The 20576-nt window shown below is 38.3% G+C and overlaps 1 protein-coding gene across 4 annotated transcripts in view; it reads right to left on the bottom strand.

Moving 5' to 3' along the window:
• Window positions 1-1724: 1724 nt before the first annotated feature.
• Window positions 1725-20576, bottom strand: part of AKIRIN2 (akirin 2) — a 19690-nt gene continuing 838 nt past the window's right edge. Inside the window, exons 2-6 of one of the 4 annotated variants that reach the window (XR_004645187.1) lie at window positions 7524-7667; window positions 6690-6824; window positions 3778-3912; window positions 2757-2828; window positions 1725-2424 (exon numbers count right to left, since the gene is read on the bottom strand). Coding sequence is in view for 3 of the 4 variants with exons in the window: in XM_034766060.1 (XP_034621951.1) it covers window positions 3815-3912; window positions 6690-6839; window positions 7524-7667 (392 nt within the window). In the remaining variant the exon portion in view is untranslated. Of the gene's footprint in view, window positions 2425-2756; window positions 2829-3777; window positions 3913-6689; window positions 6840-7523; window positions 7668-20576 lie in introns of those variants that run through there. The other 3 variants (XM_034766061.1, XM_034766062.1, XM_034766060.1) reach the window with 3 other exon arrangements.

The following is a 20576-nucleotide window of genomic DNA, read 5'->3' as shown; positions in this document are numbered from 1 at the left end:
ACCTATACTATCAATTGTATAAAAAAACCACCCTGAATTTGGTTAAGTATCTACTATAAGCATTTTCTCATCCATCTGGTTAATTTCAAACTGGCATTAAGCAAGCTACACTTAACCCTGGTATACACTGGGGGGGGGGAGGGGGAGGGGGAGGGAGATTGATCTAAGTTACGCAACTTCAGCTACCATCGACTTGCTGTGGTGTTTTCACTGCGGTGAGTCAACTGCTGCTGCTCCCCCATCGACTCTGCTTGCGCCTCTCACAGCGCTGGAGTACGGGGTAGACAGGAGAGGGTCCGGGGGGTCGATTTATCTCGTCTAGACTAGATGCAATAAATTGATCCCCGCTGGATCAATCGCTGCCTGCCGATCTGGTGGGTAATGTAGACATACCCTTAGAATACACACACGGCTGTAGTGGATTGTGGGTCAGCATAAGCATAGCTATAGTGGTGTGACAGCACGTGTTCTTTACAGTAACTATCCTCCCCCTCGTCCTTATCATAAAAGGGAAGATCAACCAGAGTTAGTGATTCGCTTAGCCCCATTCTACAATGCCCGATCACCATAGCATATTAAGAAATTTGTACTAAATAGTGCACTTATCGCTATCATTCACTCAATGTGGACACCACCTAGCTAATCAATTTAGCAGGAGGGATGTCCTGAAAAACAATGCAGGAGACAAAATAGACTAGGACACTGGTGTGTAGCGAAGGTTCCACTCTGATGCAGCAGTGCTCTTCCCCACATCCACAGCAGAAAAGTGCACTAAAGTAGTCAGTGTGTAGGAGAAGGGTTAAGCAGGTCCCAAGCAGACACATTAGAGATGTCAGTTCATATTTCTTGCTTTGGATTTTGAAAGGAATGGGTCTGAGTATTTTTCCCTGTACCTCGAGATGGAAAAAGGCCAGAGTATAACGGAGGATCTAGATGAGTTTGCTTCCTTGTCCACTGTACTCGTATTCTAACCCTCAACAGTCCAAAGCACAGTGAGTAGAGGAGAAAATTGTGTGCAGCCCACAGAAATTCAGAATACAACTAAAGCTATTTGCATCTCTTTGGTACTAGTGAAGTCACTACTCCAGTAAATGAGAGTTCATGAGGGACTGAAGAGAAGAGAAAGGCTTTCCAAAAATGGATGTTGTAAAGATCAGTTAGAGCCAGTTTGCCAAACAGGAGGACTTCGCTCACATCCCAACATCTGAAACTATCTGGAGTCTTTAACCATTGCAGTTCAACTTTAAATACCAAAATAAGACAAAATAAACCTTTTCCCAACACAATAGTGGATGTGGGATGTCAAGATCTAGCATGCACATAGACACACCTGGTTACTGCAGCTTAACCAAAAGCTATGTTTTAAAACAGCTTATATTCCCAGAGTGAAAAATAGACAGGCCTGTCTTATAAACAGATTTCTTTGATATCACTGAAATCTGGGGGTGAGAAAAGAACAGATGCTGAGTACATTAGTAATATCAAATCAGAAGTTTTTGGTCAGTTACATAAAGAACATGCTTCCACATGAAGCAGCTCATCCAAATTTAATAGAGGAATCATCTCTTAGACTGAAATATTGAGTAGTTCTGCAGAGGTTATTTCCCTCTCCTAAATTAAACTCTCACCTACTTCAGTTGCTAGTAAATAAAGTTTTCATTTAAACATGGATAAATTTTATTCATACACAGCAGCAGTGCCACCTGCATATTAAAAACGAACAGTTTAGAAGTAAATGTTTTATTCTTCCAACTAAATTCCAGTACTACAAGGGCAGTAAAACAATGATACACTGAAAAATTGCAGCAATAAACATTTGTTAAAGACTGATAGAATAAATAAAAACTACAAAAATGAGAAATCATATAAACCCATTCTTAACCCCCAAAAAAGTCATGGAATACAGAAATGCCCTCCTTTACTATTTCACAGGCAGTACTGTGGGCTAGTTGCTTAAAATTGTCCTGGGGTTACATTCTAATTTAACTGTGATTACAGTTTTGTTGTAGTGCACAGTTATGAAAACCACACTAACTTCAGTCAGAAGTGTCATTCTACATTTTTATTTACACAACCAGTGAAGGGCAAGTTCTAGAACACCAGCTTTAATCCTTTACTTTTTCAAACTTATTAACATAAGAAGCCAAATTGTAATGATACAGCAAATGAGGCCACTGGTATTATTACAGGTAGCAAAGGTCCACATCCAGGTGGTACTGACATCAGGGAGCACTCCAAAACCAGTTGCTGCATAAGAGTGGTTGCCACTGACAAAAGCTTGAAATAACCTGTGTTCACGGGGGTAGGGAGGGTGGGGGAAGGGGGGAAATATGGCATTGCTGCAAGTCTTTTACTGGGACAGCTTGCAACAATTAGGGGGTATAGGGCAGCCCACATATGCAGAAAACATGATTCATGAAACATCTGAAAAGAGGAAAAAAAGAAAAGATTAGTGACAAGATAACTGATTTATATTAGATTTGAATTCAGTTAAAACAATAGCAAAAATAAATTTAAAATGCAAATCCCCAATGGTTTACAGGAGGCAATTGTATGTGCTATTTGATGCACATACATGACATTCAGCACATTTTCATTTCACTCTAAATTCTCCACAGCATCATGAATTCAAGCTTTTAACTCAGTGCTTTTCTGTTAAAATATAGACAAAAAACAGTGGTACTACTGGCCATTTTAAGTATCGAACAATTAAGAGATGTGTTCCTGCTGGATGTTAAAGAAGCAGAGATACTCACAACTAGCAGGCTGTTCTCCATATCGTCGCATGATCTGATCATGCGTGAACTTCACAAATGCGTCGTATTGTTCTGCAAACATTAACATTAGAAGTGAGTGTACCAAGTTTAACTTAGCATGAAAAAAAGGTCAAGGCTTACTTCTTATGCCATACAAGCTATATCAACTAAACAAATGTTGACAGTCTGTAAGGGGCAAGTACGGATTATTCAACACAGCCATCTCATCTCTGCTCCCTAAAAAAAATCCACCCCATTAAACCATGTTAGCAATCAATTGGATTTCCCTTGACAAGCAAACTATAGCACAGAATAAGACAACAGAGGAATTTGGCCAAGGAATATTCTGCACTTAGAGAGAGAGGATCTCAAAGCACTTTAAGCACACTTAAATTCTCACATTATCCCAATTTTACAGATGCATAATGAAGGCCCAGAGTGGTTAACTGAGCAAAGTCAGTGAGTGGCAGGGCTGGAAGTAGAACCCAACTCCCGCCCTCTAGCCACTGAACATGATTACAAAAAGGCAGAATTTAAAGGTCTGGGAAATGACAGCACAGAAGTATAGAAGAGCGATTTATTACAATCAATTATGTCACTGATTGCCAAAATGCTGAACAAGCAAGAAACAGCTAACTACAGGATAAAAAGCTAAGTGAAAAATATTTGCTTTATTTCAACAGCAAAAATAGTCACAATAGGGAACAGGTGACTGAGGGTTTAGTAAAATCAGCTATTGAGTAATCTCCTCAAACTAAATACTAAGATTAAGATGATGCTATAAAGAATATTCAGTTCACTCTGAACTCAAAATTAGTCCTTTCCAGAAGGAATCTCTATACATCACATACATAAGAACACATTTTTTCATATTCTCTTCAGTTTCTAATATTGCACCCATCAACATGGTATTAACTTTCAGAATTAGAAAATTAAAGAAGAAGATCTATCAGATGCAGCTCCTCTCCATTCCCCTTCCTCCCTTGTGGAAAACCGCATGTGAGGTGTGTTGGGTTATTACTTTTAAGTGCTCTGCACTGTTCTTAGAAGAGGCAAGGTTAAAGAAAGCAATCTTCAACCAAAAATGTAGCAGTAGTTCTTGGTTTCCACAGAAGAGTCCCAGTCTGAGGGTCCCCCCCATGAAAGTCCCATCCTCCTGCAGGGATGAGCAAAGTAAACAGTGAATCAGTAATCAGCAAGCAGTGCAAAAGAACTCTAAGTGTGGACTGTCTTGATGATCTGTGGGCCTTCAACCTTTGAGTGGAACTGGCCAGTAACATGGCAGCCCGTTTTTTTAAAAGTGTTTCCCTCTCCCCGCAAGCATAATCTCTGACTTACTGGAAATTCAGATTCAGCCAACTCTACCTCAGCTGCATGAGGATGTTAGCCAAAATACTGGGATAACACAATGGGTATGTCTACACTGCAATCAGACACCTGTGGCTGGCCCATGCAAGCTGACTCCGGTTCACACGACTCAGGCTAGGGGGCTGTTTAACTGCGGCATAGACATTTGGGCACTCTAGGACCCTTCCACCTTACAGGTTCTATGCTCCAGCCTGAGCATCTACACCGTAATTAAACAGCCCTTTCATCGGAACCCAGGTTTTTAATTGCAGTGTAGACATACCCAATGTGAGCAGATGGAGGGATTGGTTGCCCAGAAACTGTATCCAAGAACAGCAGCAACTCAATTTTAGAATGTTTAGAAAAACAATATATTAAAAACTAGATAGCCACCTCATAAGTTCTCTTGTGAATTTAAATTTGGCTCAGTATAGCACTGGTTTGCATACTATTATCTAATATGCTCAAAGTACAGGTCTACAAATGAAATAGAAATCCCTGATCACTTATCTTACTCATCAAAGTGAACGTCACAGGAAAGGGACAAATCCACAGCTGGCTATTTGAAATCAGTTTTAATGAGGGCTTGTAGCACACATTAGAACTCTGGGTTTTTCCAGGTTGCCTTAAAAGTAGGTAATCACCACAACTACAAAGGAATGAGAAATACCAGAGTGCTATGTAAGAATACAGCAGGTGATATCAATGTATGTCAGTACCCTGTGACCTGAACCTAACTAACCTTCTCAGACTTGCAAAAGCTTTTATATAGGGAACTCCAGAGTAACTTTCATGGGGAATAGAAGAGGAATAATGTTTTAGCCACAGCCCTACTGAGGCTAGTATCTCTAATGATTCTAAGCTCAAGTGAATGCTAATTAAGGTTCCAGGTAGTGGAGATAAGGAAGAACCAAAGAACTCCACTGGATCAGGTTCACTATTTGGAAGATTCAATTGTTTGTCAGACACCAATACACAATGAAAGATAGAAAAAAGGAGCTCTCCGGTAAACTATAAAGAAACCCTAATAGTTGCAGAAGCAAGAAGAGACTCTGAACTTTGAAAAGTACCAAGTGGTGAACAAGTCGGCTTAGGGGCAGAAAGCCATTTGGTTAAGATCTGCTAGAGACTAGATTCCTACTGATTTATCCTTTCATACTGAAGAGCTATCACCTTGGAAAGGATGTGTGAATTGGAAGGGGATACAACCATTGTGGTGGTAAAACACAACTTAACTAGTCTCTTGCGGAGGGACTTGCTCTGGATTTTAATTTGGCACTCCCTCCTCAAAAGTTCCCATATGTTACAGAACATCTGTCATTGCTCTATATATGAATGAGGTAATATGATCTATAGCATTTCTAACAGCTTTTTTTGGTAACCTCTGCCTTAAGAGCACACTAATCATCATATAGGCTCCTCTGCCCAAGAGATCAGTCTCCAGTGGAACTCTGACTGAGGGAGTGTCTAACTAGAGATTTTTCAGGAAGTACCGGTCATGCAGACAACTTCTCTAGGTTGGAAACCTGTAGTTATCCAGAACACGAATGTGTAAACATTCTTGGTCTTCAACTGAGCTTTTATTATTCTACAATAGTAGAGAACACTTAAGAAGGAATGCACCTGATGATCTCGAGGGAAAGACTCTAAAATTATACAATAGGTACTACAGCAGTGGGAAGCCATCTACCTAACACAGGTATTTAGGAATACTGAGGCTGCTTAAAAGTGAATATGGTAGAAAAATTACTATTTACATGTGTATTTTTACACTGCTTTGAGCCTAAGGACATTCTGGTCTAAGACGGATCTATAGGATGCCCAGCCACAAGTACAGTCAAAGTTCCTCACCTCCACTAATTGAACTACATCAGTGAGCCAGCAATCCAGCTCGAAGAGCACGGGGTGAATGCAACTACCCACAATAAAGAGGGGTTCAGGGGCAGAGGAAACAGGCAATCCACTGTATAGTAAAGAAGAAAGCAACTATGCCACTGGTCAGAAAAGCACGAATAGTCACCAAACACTGCTGGTTGTCTGGGATCAATCAGGGTTGGTATATGGGAAACTTCTAGTGCTAAAGGTATCTGCCTCACGTACTGTCCCCTCTATGCCAAATGCAAAACTCCTATTTAAAAAAAAAGGGGGGGAGGGGAGAAGAGAAGCCCCCCTTCCCCAGGAGGAAAAAAACATTGCAAATAGCTCTTAGGAAAGCAAATAGGAAGCCATTTTCTCTGTGGAGACAGAAAACGGGGAGGAGATGGTCAGCTCAAATATGCCAGCAAGAGAAAGTTCTATTTGAAATAAAAACTCTGCTTCCACCAATTGATGGTGTAGAAATACCCATGGAGTTTTATAACTTCTGTCCATAGCAGCACAGAAGACGGGCCAGATAGTCTACAACAGACACTACACGTTATTATTTTTGCTATATCCAGAGATGGAAACTTAAATTTTCAACTTGGGCATCTCATTTCTTAGCCAATACAAGGTCAGGTACACACTGGATATAACATTAAAGTTACAGAAATTGCGGTTGCCAATATATTAATCTTTTTTTTCAAGTTGCATTTAATTCAAACACACCTGCAAGTTTTGTGGTCAAAATTTCTTCATACTCTTCACGGATTTTCTCTTCACGTTCTTTCAGCAAACGTTCACAGATCATTCCAACTTGTCTGAGAGTAAACAGGGGCTGTTCTTTTTTCAATGGTGATGATGCTGCAGATGAAGTACCTATGTGTAAATATTTACACACAAGTAACTCGCAGTCAACATTCAACGTCTTCCAGCTTTCTACATCATCTCTATTACATTAAATGTGTTCTCCAAACAAAACATTTGGCAAAATCTTGCTTTAATTTTTGGATACTTCCAAATTTTATTGATATCGTAAATATTTTATACCATCACTTAAAAAGGAAGTAATCTAAAATTATGCTCTCAGTTCAGCATGCTGTAAGGATAATGAAAGCCTCAACAAAATGTTAAATAGCATTTACCACATGCAAAAATGTCTATTACAGCAAAGAAAAGACAGGTTATACTGCTACAGAAACATGTCCTCATTAAGGATCCTAGACATTCATTGTGAGTAAAGTTACATCTGTTTTTAAAGTCTGAGTTGATCTTTCTGTAAAGACATCTGCTGCTCAATGGTTTAGAAAAAGTTTGTTTGCAGGATGATTTACTGGGAATGAGCTAACAAAAGCTTCAAGGAGTGCTCTATTTTAATTCTTTTAATCAAAAGCTGGAATTTGCCAAGACATTAATGCTTGCAATGAATGCAACTCCACAAACAGTAAGGATATGGCTTAAGCAAGAGACAGTTCACAGGGAATCAAAGAACTTGAGAAAAGTTATCTACCCACATGGAGTCATAAGGTATATATCAAAGTTATATAGAGTTGTGCTAGATACCTGGCAAAGCTGGTCCAGTAAGGAGAAATGCATGTGGCTGTGCATCAGTAGAACAACATGGATCTGTCTGCTGGAAGCTATTTTCTAAATGTCTCCTCTTCTGCATGCGTTTGTACTCCTGTTTTATGTTGTACAGAATTTGTTCTAAAAGAAAAGTTAAAACAAAAGTTAACCTAGTAATGACTACTTTACAGTATCCCTCAACTTTATTTCCATTTCAGATATCAAGCATCCAGGATAATTAACTGATTAAAAAAAATAGCTTTAGGAACTATTATTGGTAAGTGATGTGTAAGTCGGCAACCCATTAAAGGGGCCATTTTATCCATTATATTCATGTGTGAAATGCAAATATAAATAAAGAATCTGACATTTAAAGAAGTTCACTCCATAATATTCATGTTAAAAGACTGAAGGTACAAGTGACAAGTTATACTGGTCTGAGGTACAAGACCAGCCTTAAAAGCCCTCCTAGGGTGAATAATTAGTGACAGTTTTAAGGTCACGAACCATCATGGTTAGAAGTAAATGACAGACACCTTTGGAAACCTGGGAGTTTCAACCTTCCAGCTCTAATAGCACTAGCTACCTTCTGTTGACACATCTGATTTTAATACAGTTCTTCTGATTACTACCTTGCTTCCCTTTGACCCCATTATATTTCATCTTAATTAAGGGCTGATATCTACACACCTCCATAATTAAAAACCAATCATTTAAAAGCAGATACTCCAAGCTTCCAGATAGTGTGAAATATTGATTTCTATTTTTTTCCAGAGATGCTGATAACATGTTGCAACTCAAGGGGGAAGAAAACAAGAGAGTAATCAGAATAATATGATTGGATAGTGGGACTATTATTTTGACATCTGCCAGGACTACAAACTGTTAGGCAAATCGGTACAAAAATTTCAGGATCAGCAGCTTTCTAAACCATGGTCCAGACAAGGAATATTTCATGGATCAAATTTTGGTCTCTTTTGAAGGACAACAATATGGAGTTCAAAATTTGTATAATTTGGTAATATTTAAGTAACTTGAATAATCTAGCCTCAATAATTTAAAATACAGCATCTAAATTATCATCATTCCAGGGGTTAACCACTGGTATATATGCTCTTCTAAACTTAAGAAATGAATATGCATACTGAAATGTCACAATTATACCAAATGAATTTTTAAGTGGCTACGTATTAAAAAAAACAATTTAAAGTAACATTAACTGTTAATTCCCATTACCCCAAGGTACTGCTATACAATAAGAAAATAGAAATTCTTAAATGTTTTACACAAGTTTAAATTTTATTTCAAAATCTGGCATCTAATAATTTCTAGAAACATGTTCAAAGTGTACCCTAAACATCCCTTCCCTTCCCCTCTCCCCTCAAGGCATTCCTATGTTGCCATCTCTACAATTAAACAGTTACCTCTAGCAACGTTCATAGCTTTTGCTCCCATGAGCATCAGCACCTGAATTAGACAACTAATTCAGAGAACTACATACACTGGCCCCCTCTCCCCAGTTTCACAAAACACACACAAAAACTTTAAAGGCAATTAAAAGAAAAAAATCGACAGGCTTTCTGCTCTTTAAAAAGGGCCTCCAGATGCTTACAGACACCCCTCTCCCACAGGCATTTTTCAGATTTCTGCAGGTCCAACCACAGCTTGGAAAAATCTTCTGCTCACAGCAAAAACAACACTTCCCAGGATGATCATTAGCTTCTGTAGACTCTAGACTTTCATCTTACAAAATTTAGTTTCTAGTCCTTGGGGCAAAGATATCTTTCCAAATGTCAACTAAACAGAAAGTAATGGCACGCTGTCTCCATGACTCCACAGACAACTTTAGTCAGTACGTCCCTGCTGCTCCTTTGTGTTTTGCCAAACTGCAATATGGTTCTGCTATACAGAATCCTATGGACAACACTGTGTCTAAGCACCTCATAATGGATTAATTTAACACTACTGTCAAATAGGTAAACTGAGGCATAGAGGCTTAAGTGACTTGCCCAAAATCAGAAGTTTTTGGCAGAGCCTATAGTAGGAAACAGATCTTCTGATTCCTTGTCCAGAGGTTTAACCACAGAACTATCCTTCCTCTCATATTTCTCTCTCTCCCTTTCAGCAGTCAGAGGAGTTTGGAGGCTTCAAATATCAGACACCTCTTAGCCACAGGTTACAAAAAACAGATCCCTGGGGCAGAGGCAGTGTCAGAACCCTTCTAGGTATCCCTGAACCTTCAGCAAGAGAGCTTCTCATTTGGATTATACACCATGGTCTATCATCGCATAGAGTATTGAAAAATTGGAGTGAAGCCAGAAAGGAAGGCGATATAATGAAAGCAAGGGACATAGTAAAGTTGTGCTTTTACAAATGGACTAGAAAGCCTATGTATGTACAATGAGTTACAATGAAATACAGTTTACAGCAGAAGCTCTCAAATTGTGGTCCAGGAACCACTTGCTGGCCCACCATGGTGCTCAGGCCACATTTCCAGCTGCTAAGTTACATTTAGAGTTAAATACTTTCCTCAATATTACTTTTCTATACAACCAAGTGCTGCCACAGCTACAGAGATGTTATGCGATTGTGAAATGGAGGACAACTGGTTCTGTATTAAAGTGTTATCCACACTATGAAAAAATATGTATTGCAGTAGTTCTCAACTGTCTTAGGGCTTGTCTACATGAACACAGACTGACAAGCTGGGTTGTGAATCTACCCTGCGCTAGCCTGCCACAGTCTAACTGTCCATGTGTACCTGTTTCAAAGAGGACTAGATCAAAGCACATTAACTATTAATATGCATCCACAAAGTCCACATGCACAGTTAGACCACAGCAGGCTAGTGCAGGGTAGATTCCCACCCCAGCTTACCACAGTCTATGTGTTCATGTAGACAAGCCCCTACAGCTTAAATTCCAAGTGTGCAGCACCACCACATCTATGTTGCTAGTCCATATCAAGGAATTTTTTTAAGATCTGGGTTCACCAACTATACAGACATAAATTAAACTTCAAACATGACAAACCACAACAGAAGTCTTTTTCTGCAGTTCTGAAAATAAATACTCCATGTACACAAACTCTCAACTGCAACTGAGAGTATAACAAGGGGAATTCCCTTGGCTTAAAAAAAAAAAAAATTCTGAAGTCATCTCAACTAAAATAGTATAACTTCTTCCTGTCCATCAGAGTACCAAACCAAAAAAACCCCACAGGCTTTTATCAATAACCCCTCCAAAGGAATAGACAAAAAAATCCCACTGAGACTCAAGGCATTAGACAAAAACCTAAAAAGCAGCTAGACTACTCCAGGTCCCTAAACACTATTACATAGCAAAACAGACAATATGTATGTATGGAGTGAAAAAAAATCAAACCCAACACTTTTTCTCCTCTACTGTCCAGGATACAAGGAACTCAAGAAAGATCCATTATTATACTCTTATCAAAAATGATAAATTTCAATTACTTTTTGTCATGGAATGGTAATGTACGACTCTAGGAAGAGTGAGGGCAGATAGCAGGTTGCACTGATTTTAATCAAAGCAATTTAAATCACTGATTTTAATCATGATTTAAATCAGCAAGCAGGAAACCCTGATTTAAATCACTGTTTTGAGTCTTGTTTTACATCTCTGCTTTTTATTTTCCTAAAGAAAGGTTGATTCTCATTGGCTGGAAACTAAATATAGCCTTTGCACTAAATTTCGTGCTCTGTTGCTAACCAGATGTACTGTATCTATACATAGTTAAGCACTTCTATAGCTTAACTTACATTTTATTCAGATTCTGAATTTTTACGTTTTTATTTTAGAAAATGGGGAATGTTCCATTTCACTTATTAGATTAATTTTCACTTGTGATTTTATGAAGCCCTATTTAGACAGAAATTTAAATTTAATTAAAAATGCACATAAACAGCTATTTAAAATTGTTTTTATTAGTTCAATAAAACTACCTTAAATGTGCTAGATAAGGGAAAAAATTGTATCAAAGTATGTTTTGCACTTAGAACTAACTTAATAAACAAAGGAAGTATCTGTAGTTAGGGAACTGAACTTACTGTTTTAGTCACCACATCCTTCAAGCTATTACTACCAGTAGATTTCATTCTCTCATACCTAGTTTTTAACAACAGATTGGAACAATATACCAGCTTTTCTGCTTTTTCAACTCAGTTTCTCAATTTTTAATAAACTAAACCAGTTGAATAAACTGAAAATACTCTTTGCACCTGCAGAAGAAGCTATTTCTGTTAAAAACTGGTTTAGCAGCACAACCACCATCTCTTGTTCCAGATGCTTAGTTGGGCTAGAGAGAGAAAATGACTCTATATAGTTTGGTGATTAGGCAACTCACGCAGGAAAGGGGAACCTGAACCCTGGTCTCCCACAGCCCCATGGTTGGAGCACTCCCCTGGGATACAGGATATAAAGGGGCGCCACCACTTCCTCCTCCATTAGTTTTGTGAATGGTGCTTTCATAGTTCCTTTGCTTAAGGGCTGGTCTACACTTAGTCCGGACTTCGGACTAAGGTACGCAAATTCAGCTACGTTAATAACGTAGCTGAATTCGAAGTACCTTACTCCGGACTTACCGCGGTCCAGACGCGGCCGGAAGTCTCCCCCCGTCGACGCCGCGTACTCCTCTCGGCGAGCTGGAGTACCGGCGTCGATTGTGAGCACTTCCGGGATCGATCCCAGAACATCGATGGCGTGCCTCCGGACCAGCCGGTAAGTGAAGACTAGGCCTAAGATGAAAACACACTTTAAAATGCCCCAAAGCAAAAGAAAACATTTCATTCAAAACTTTTGTCAGGGTTTTTTGTTTTGGTAAGAAAACGGGGGGAAAAAATCTTGTTTATCTGAAAAGGATTTTTTTTTTATTAAAGGTTTTGGTTCAACCAGCAAACCGTAAAATTGATTATTTGCACAGCTCTAATGTAGGTGTTGAAATTTAAGCCACAACTCATATGGTATCTTATTTTATTTGTACTAACCTGCTATAGGCCAAAAACAAAATAGTGAAAATGAAAGCCCAGATCCCATAAACACGTAAATAGGTTCATAACATGAACAACCCCACTGACTTCAAATCATGTGAATCATGGGCCTTGTGCTTATAATTTAGCATGAGTTTGTGTGTTTACAGCATCAAGGACTAGCTAAAATAGTTTTTAATTAAAAATTTCTTGACCCACACAAAATCTTTGTCACTTCAAAACAAAACTGCTTTGATGTTAATAGTGAAAAGTTATTTAAACTTCCAATACATCAAAGTTAGTGACCTTTTTATACATAGGCCAAAAATTTCAAAAACAGGAGCCTAAAGTCAGGTTTCCCCTTATGTTGGATTTTTTGTTGTTTGTTTGTGTTTTTATTTTGACCTGCTTTTTATATTAGCAACCTCAGAAATCTTGGTTCCTGGCTTCCATCATTTAGCTGAAGGACACTTTGGCAGAATAAACAGAATGGTGATTCAGTAGGTTGAAATCGAAGTAGCAGCTTTCCCAGCCCTCAAATGGAACCTGAAACTCAGGTTTCAGTTTGTGATGTCACCTTCCAATTTATTTCATTAGAACCAAACCAAAGAATCCTTCAGAACTAGGGCTTGGCAAGCTGGTCAAATAATATAACTGACCACCCATTATTTGAGCGTGGTCAAATGTCAAATATCCCAGCAAGAATACCCTAATGTAGCCGATGGCCTACCTTTTCGATTGCATCACCGTGCCACCTGTTAGCAAGCCTACTTAAATGCCTTGATGACTCACTTTACTACATGCTAATGCCACATGTTGGGGAAAAGTGAACTAGCTGAAACCTGAAGTGAACTAATCAAAAAGTTTTTAATTTACAAATATGAAAGCTGCTGAGGCTTTGTTGATAAATGAGTATCCAAACCACCTTCTGTATTATGGATGTGCTGCCCTCTGATCCTATTTTTCATTGGTCACATTGAAGATTGACAACTTTCTCATCACATGTCAAAAATTAAAAGCACTGTCAAATTTTTCAAAAATAGAAGTACCAGCAGCCATTTTTCAGTGCCATTTAGTAGAGCACTCACTTTCATCCGCACTGGGTAATCCTTGTCTTATTTGATGGGCACCTTCTATTAAATATCTCAAAGATCTTCAAATATGCAAGACGACACGAGCTGCTGTTGAAAAAGCCTATTAAGACTTTATGGTCTCCACTCTTGTTATGGTTCTAATAAATTAGTGCTTTAAAATATCTGACAATTTTTGACATTATTTGACCAACCATTTTTGCACCAATCAAATGCTCAACCATATTCAGAACCTAACCAATCCTGAGATTTTCATGAAGGAGACAAGTAGAAAACTACCATGATGTCATCTATATATAATCAAGGAGTAAGAAAGGAATCAGCTCCTTTTTAAATGAACTTTTGTACAGTTCAGTAATTCCTAGTTACTATGATCTCACTTATTTACAGCTTTTTCACTAGCCAAGGCCTGTCCCCCTTGTTCATACACCTTTCATTTGGTCCCACCACACCTCTGATTCGGGGATCACCAGCCAAATATTCTTCCACGAGCTGTTATCCCATTTCACCATCAAGGAAACTGCCTTGGGAGAGCAGTGGGATATCAATTGAGGCCCCACTGCTCTTCATTTAGTAACAGATCTCCATTCCAGAATCTGCCAACCGAACCAAGATATCTTTGGGGGGGGGGGGGAATTAAGAAAGATATGTATTTTAGAGAGATCCAGACATTTAACATTCTCTTGCTTTGGTCATGCTCAGTCACTTCAATGTATTTTTTTTTGCCCTCAAACAAAAAAATAATCTGTTGGTTTTTGCAGTAGATTTCTGACACTGAAAATTATATTTGTCTTAAAGAGCTACACTGCTGTGTAAGGTTTATAGATGGCACCATGATCAGCATTTTTTATTTTTTGACATTCACAGCCAGTGCCCACATTTACAGGACCAGCAGCAGAACCTCTCAAGAGACCCAGCGGTGCAGAACGGGCACCCTCACGAGATCCAATTATCCAGGACCACAAATTAACGAAGGTTCTGCTCCTTCTGCTTCAGGTTGGGCATTCACGTTAGCATTAGTGTGTTTTGCAATAACGTGACATTTCAGAAAATGCCAGAACCCTGGGTCAGGGACTTAAGGAATGACAAAAGAACAGACAATGTGAAATATGTCAGACAACTGGCATTTCTGTATTTTTCTACAATCGCCATAATTTTATTGTCAAACTGGAAGCTAAAAATGCAGGATAAATTCAACATTTAGGCTACATTTGAAAATCAGCCTATTAATCACTTCATGCACCTATATAAGACAAAATCACCTCTCAAAAGGAGGTAAACTGATATAACAAGTTCACATACAGCCAGTGTATTTTAATTCAGGAAACACAGTTCTATGATACTGGTGTATTTTGAAAACCCTTTCATGTTGCCATGATAATACAAGGACAAACTGTCCTGCTAATGAGTGTGTGCACAAGATTATTTTTGTATTTAAATTCTGTTTAGTGCTAGTAATTTAACATGGTAGATCTCCTCTTAAGGCCTTCAAGACTTGCTTGTCTTGGTTCTCAAACTTGTACTTGCCTACTGCTTGCTAGGTTTCAGTCAGAGGAAGCAGGTTTCCTGCAAAGGTAACTCACAGGTCAAAGGAGAAAGATAGCTCAAGGGTAGATTCAACACAGTTATTCCTCTCTAAGTATGCCAATTTCTTTTTCTTGCATAATTTTAAGATTTATTATAACTGGGTTTAGATATTAGATTTTTCTGTGAAAGATCAAAGAACATCTTGAATGGCAAAATCCTCAACTAACCTCTGTTCATGAATCAAGATTCAATGATACCTCAAGGGAAAGACTATTTACAGCCAATTTACCATATTTGTCCAGTTACTAGGGATATTTGCATGAAACGAAGGCTGCATTTCTTAAGAATGTATCTGTCTTTGCTTGTTTTTCACTTTTTCAATATATTTAAAAGGGCAGGTGAGGAGAAAGAAGGTTAAATCCCATTTTAGAATAATTTAGTACCCCTGAAGGATAAGAACAGGTACACAGCATGGTCAAAAGCTATACAATATTTTTCAAACTCATCAACCAATGTGCCTCAATCCTGAACTAGAGTTAGAGAAGATGATCCTTTTTTTTTTTTTTTAAACACCTGTTCAATTGTGGTCTCTATGCCAAGGCTAGCAATAAAGGTGCACTTAGAGATTGTGGGTTTGTGATGTGGATATGTGCCCACTAAAAAAATAGACTTCTGATGGTATCTGGGAAGTTCAACTAGCTTAATTAGTTTCATTCACTAATGATCTCTGCCTGGATTTGAACCAGTGACATCTGAAATGAAAGGCCTTGTATTCCCAATAGCTATCCATCTCCTATAATCTTTGGTTTGTGACATCAATTACTTACTGGGGAAATGCTCATGAGAATATTACTTCAGATGGAAAATAAACTGCAAATATAGATGAACTTAAAGATCTTGCTCATGTGTTTTTAATAGAGATTTTTCAGGTTAATTCTAAATACAACATTTTTCATGACTTTTGTACGGTATTAGCTGCTATTTAACCTTTGAGAGGAAGCCATTTTCATGGAAGCACACCCGAAATATGAGTTTGTTTGAAGGTACAATATGCAATCTGGAGCAGAGATGCAGAGAAGCCATCTGAAGTTACTATCTGTGTTAATGGGATTTAAAACAGCTAGTGAGAAGAGATCTGCACTGTATTTTTATTTCTTTGGACACTATTTCCCACCCTACCCACTTTCAATCAACCTAAAAGCCTCAGTTTCAGAAGAGCCTGCAGCCAGTACAGCATAATCTGCCTTTTAATTGCAAGCACAATGCTGGAATTATCAATTAGTAAAATATTACTACTATTTTTGCCCTTCCGAGTATGTTCCTCTCCTCGGCAAAAGCAACTGAAGATGAACCTGTCCTGACATCTTAAGGAAGAAAAATACATCATTCCTCCCACCACTTCCACCACCTAAATTTATCAGCTTGATAAAAAGAGAGCATAGTAGCTTTAAGATTTCACAGGGGAAAGTTATAAGGTACAGCAAGTTACCACAGGACACCTAAGTTTAAGTCACGCCAAAGTCACAAATGAATTTGAACTTGGTGGACTAGTCCCTATGTGCCCAAAACACAAAACCACCAAAAAACCTTGGCACAATTGACTGCCTCTTTGAGAAACCTGGGCCTCACTCCATTAAAAAACACACTCAAAACACTACCATTTATGCTTTATTTTCAGAATAACTGGAAACACTCACAACATTGTAGTTAAAAAGGCCACCCTCCAATCTGTTTTTGAAGTACCACAATAAAGCATGTATTCTAACCCACCTTGCATGGGGAAATCCTCCAGATACAAGAAAGTGAGCACCTCTGATGATTTTTGTTTAATCCTAGCCCTTCAAACAAACTTAAATATAAATTATATTTAAAAGTGCTCTCTGTCTTTCTAGTCAGTCAGTCTACTCTAACACCCTTTCCTCTATATATACATACACACAAAATATTCTTACCTAAATCAAATTTTAGCTAGAACCTATGTAAAAGGAATTTCAGGCAAGTAGGAGTACAAAGACTAATCTACTCAAAAGGGGGGGGGGGAGAGGAGGAAATCTTACTAACATTAAGATAGTGCCACTCTTTCCCTACCAGAATTGTATTTAAGTAGCATTGCCTGCACCCTACGCAAGTTAACCTTGATGTAAAAGTTTAAGATTGATAATTCCTTACAGATGCAAAACACTTCATGGTATGGAATGGAAGAATGATTCAAAATAGTCATAACAGTACTAGATACAAGATCTATAGGAGGTATAGATGAGAAACCACAAAACACAATTCAGCTGCCAAATCCACTGAGAAACTAAAAGCGACTTAACAGCTGTCAAAATAACCACAAAATATTAAAACACTCCTGTTAGATATAAATTTCATCCTAAAGTCTTCCCTCTCCCAAATAGAGGTATCATTTATTTGCCTATGAGCATTTTATACTTAATTTAAGACAGCTGGTGTTTCGTCTGGCTAGCATACTATGCGTGTTCCTGCAGACACTATTGCCATTCAAGTTGCATTTTGTTTCCAGATAACACATTTGTTTCTGAAAAGATTGATCAAGTGTTGAAATACTGAGGTGCACAGCCATAAACTGGAGTTGAACAGCACCAGGACTGAAAGGTCAAAGAAACAACAATGTATTTATTGTATGAAGTACCATCTTGATTAAACAGCAGCATCAAGTGTGTGGGGTTTTTTTTGTTTGTTTTTGTTTTTTTTTTTACACACACACACACACACACACACACACACACATTTTAGGTCTCAAATTACTAGAAATCTTTTCATTAAACAAAATTTAAAACAAATTCTGGCTGCAAGCATTGAAAACCTAAACACTACAGCATTGTACTTGAGAAACAGTGAGTGAAATTAACTAAACTACCTATTGTGAGTAAATTTCACTGTCCATAAGTGCAAAAATTAAACAAGTAGTGAAAGTTTGAGTTAAATTTTAAATGTTTTTTTAAACAGACACTAGGGTTCTTTACAGTGTGCCTTTAAAAGGGAAGGCTCTCATTTTAAAAGAATGCATTAGCAAGTGAGACCAGGATAATAATACACTTAGAAATGTTACTTATGACTATGTTTAGTGAAAAACATAAAATTAGACAGAACTTAAATATTCACAGTAAACACTAAAGAGGTATGGCAAAGCAAAAGCTCCCATTATTACAGCAATCTTATGTCAGAGCACACCCATGTGTGAGCATGCATAACTCCCAATTAAATTGAGCAAGGTTGTTGTTCAAGATCATTCAGTAACACTGAAACAAACATTTTTATTCATTTGTGCCTTATCTTTCACTACATAATTCACAAAGCCACCATAATTACTCTGATAATTAGAACCAACTACACCATATCAAAAATCAAAATTTAGAACCTAATAGTGGAAAACACAGTTTAATGACTACTTATAACACTTATTTCTGCTTGGAAAAAATCAATTATGACGCATTATAATACTTGATTAGTCAAGATTTTATCATTAATATTCAGACAGTTGTATGAGATTAGAGACATTGACAGCAAATTTCTCTTTTTAAGTTTTATTTTGAAGATGCAGTTTAAAAACTAATGTATGGATACAAAGATCCATAAATAAAAGCTGATGTTGAATCTGATCACTTAGATTTTGACATTTCCTCTCCAATAACTAGTGTATTATAATAATCTTTCCTACTCAAACAATTTATTTAAGTTGATCATTTTAGATACATTTACTGGATTATTATACATATTCTTGCCATTATAGAATCACCTTTTTTTTTTTTTAGGAATTTAAGTTTTTTCAAAGGAAAGATGAGGTAGGGGCCCAAGACAGACCAACTATATATGCTCCACATTATCGACTAATAATAAATCTTAGTCTCAAAGGCCCTATATAAAGACCATTTAGCATTAAGACAGGAAATGATTTTAACTACCACCCATGCCTTGAAATTGTATCAATACTCCTCCCCGCTTGAGCAAGATGCATTACTATTACAGTGCAGTGGCCTGACCAACTTTTTTTTTTAAACCACATTTACATGAATTATTCATAGCATGGATCCTTCCATTTCCCTAAGAAATTATCCAACTGAAATCTTAGTATTTAAACAGTAACTCATAGTTTGAAAAGATAAGCAAACTAAGCTTGTTCTTAAAGATTACATATGTACAGACATTTAAATGTCTTATTGCAGTGTCATCCTTTACAAAGCTGCCTGGTGATCCATTCAAAACCCTTTCTAAACATTTTTATTTAAAAAAAAAATCCAATATTAAGTCATTGTCAGTAAATTTAAGGAACTACCATTTTATACATACAATATCATGATTCCTTAAATTTGATCTTTTTAGTGTTTGACTAAGGCCTGTAGAACCAGAAGTGTTTAATGATGACCTGCTGTCTATCGAGCTAAGCAAGCAGATCAGAACTGTCCTAGTAACAAAGAACTTAAAATACACACTTAAAACTACAGTTTAGCACCGGAAACATAAGAATTCAGCAATTCTTATCAAAAGGGGTAACAAATTTAACAAAGGACCTGATTTAGTGGCAATTTAGGAAAGGCCTTTTCTGCACACAAAGGAGAGATTTACACCTCAGCTGCACGGCCACAAAAAACTCATGACTGCATGTATGGATGACAAACGTTGTGAAGTGCATTACTGGAAGCGGTAGGCTAAACTGACACAGGGAAGCCAGCAGACTCTGCACACCCAGCCAAAATTCATTTTCTCCTAGATTCGTTTGCGAAATTGATCTAGTTTTTTAAACTGAAACAATTGCACAAACATGCCTAGAGCTAAGTCTTAGGGCCACCAGTTGAATCTTCTCTTACTTGAGAAGAACATGAAAAGGGTTTCTTTCCTCCCAACATCTTTGTGATGACAGAGACTCGCTAATTACATTTTATTTGTCCCGAAGGCAACTTACGCATTTAAAGCCAATCACTTTCATCACTTGATTTTTCCATGAAACTTTAAAGACACCATAGACTGTCATTTCGGTCCGTGCCACATCCTAGGCGACTGGAAAAGGCATTTTCCCTTTGTTATATCCGCTTTCGCCCTTGCCCAAGTGGCGTTTTGTGGGTGATTGATGACAGGACATGCCCCCCTCCCCCTCCGATATCTGAACAACAGGAGAGGAGGTGCCGCCGCCCGCCTCACTGAGGCACCACCACTCGCTCCCGGCGCTAATGGCTGCAACAAATCGATCGGGGGACCAGAGAGGGGGGGCTCGAGTCCAGGCACCTTTCCCGGGTGTGATCGCGCCTCCCCCACGCCCCTACGTAGATGCTCACCCCCCTCCGCCCCCAGGATTTCCGCAGTTTGACTCGCCCCTGCGGCTCCCCAGCCGCCCAAGGAAAGCCTCCACGCCCGCCTCAGCGCAAAGAAACCCGCCCCCCCGCCAGCTCCCCCTGCCTAGAACGAGCCGCTCCCACCCCCCCAGCC

Source organism: Trachemys scripta, chromosome 3, assembly GCF_013100865.1.
Source record: "Trachemys scripta elegans isolate TJP31775 chromosome 3, CAS_Tse_1.0, whole genome shotgun sequence".
Classification (NCBI taxonomy): Eukaryota; Metazoa; Chordata; order Testudines; family Emydidae; genus Trachemys; species Trachemys scripta.
Note: the sequence above shows the minus strand (reverse complement) of the source record. Positions and strands in the feature narration are given on the sequence as shown.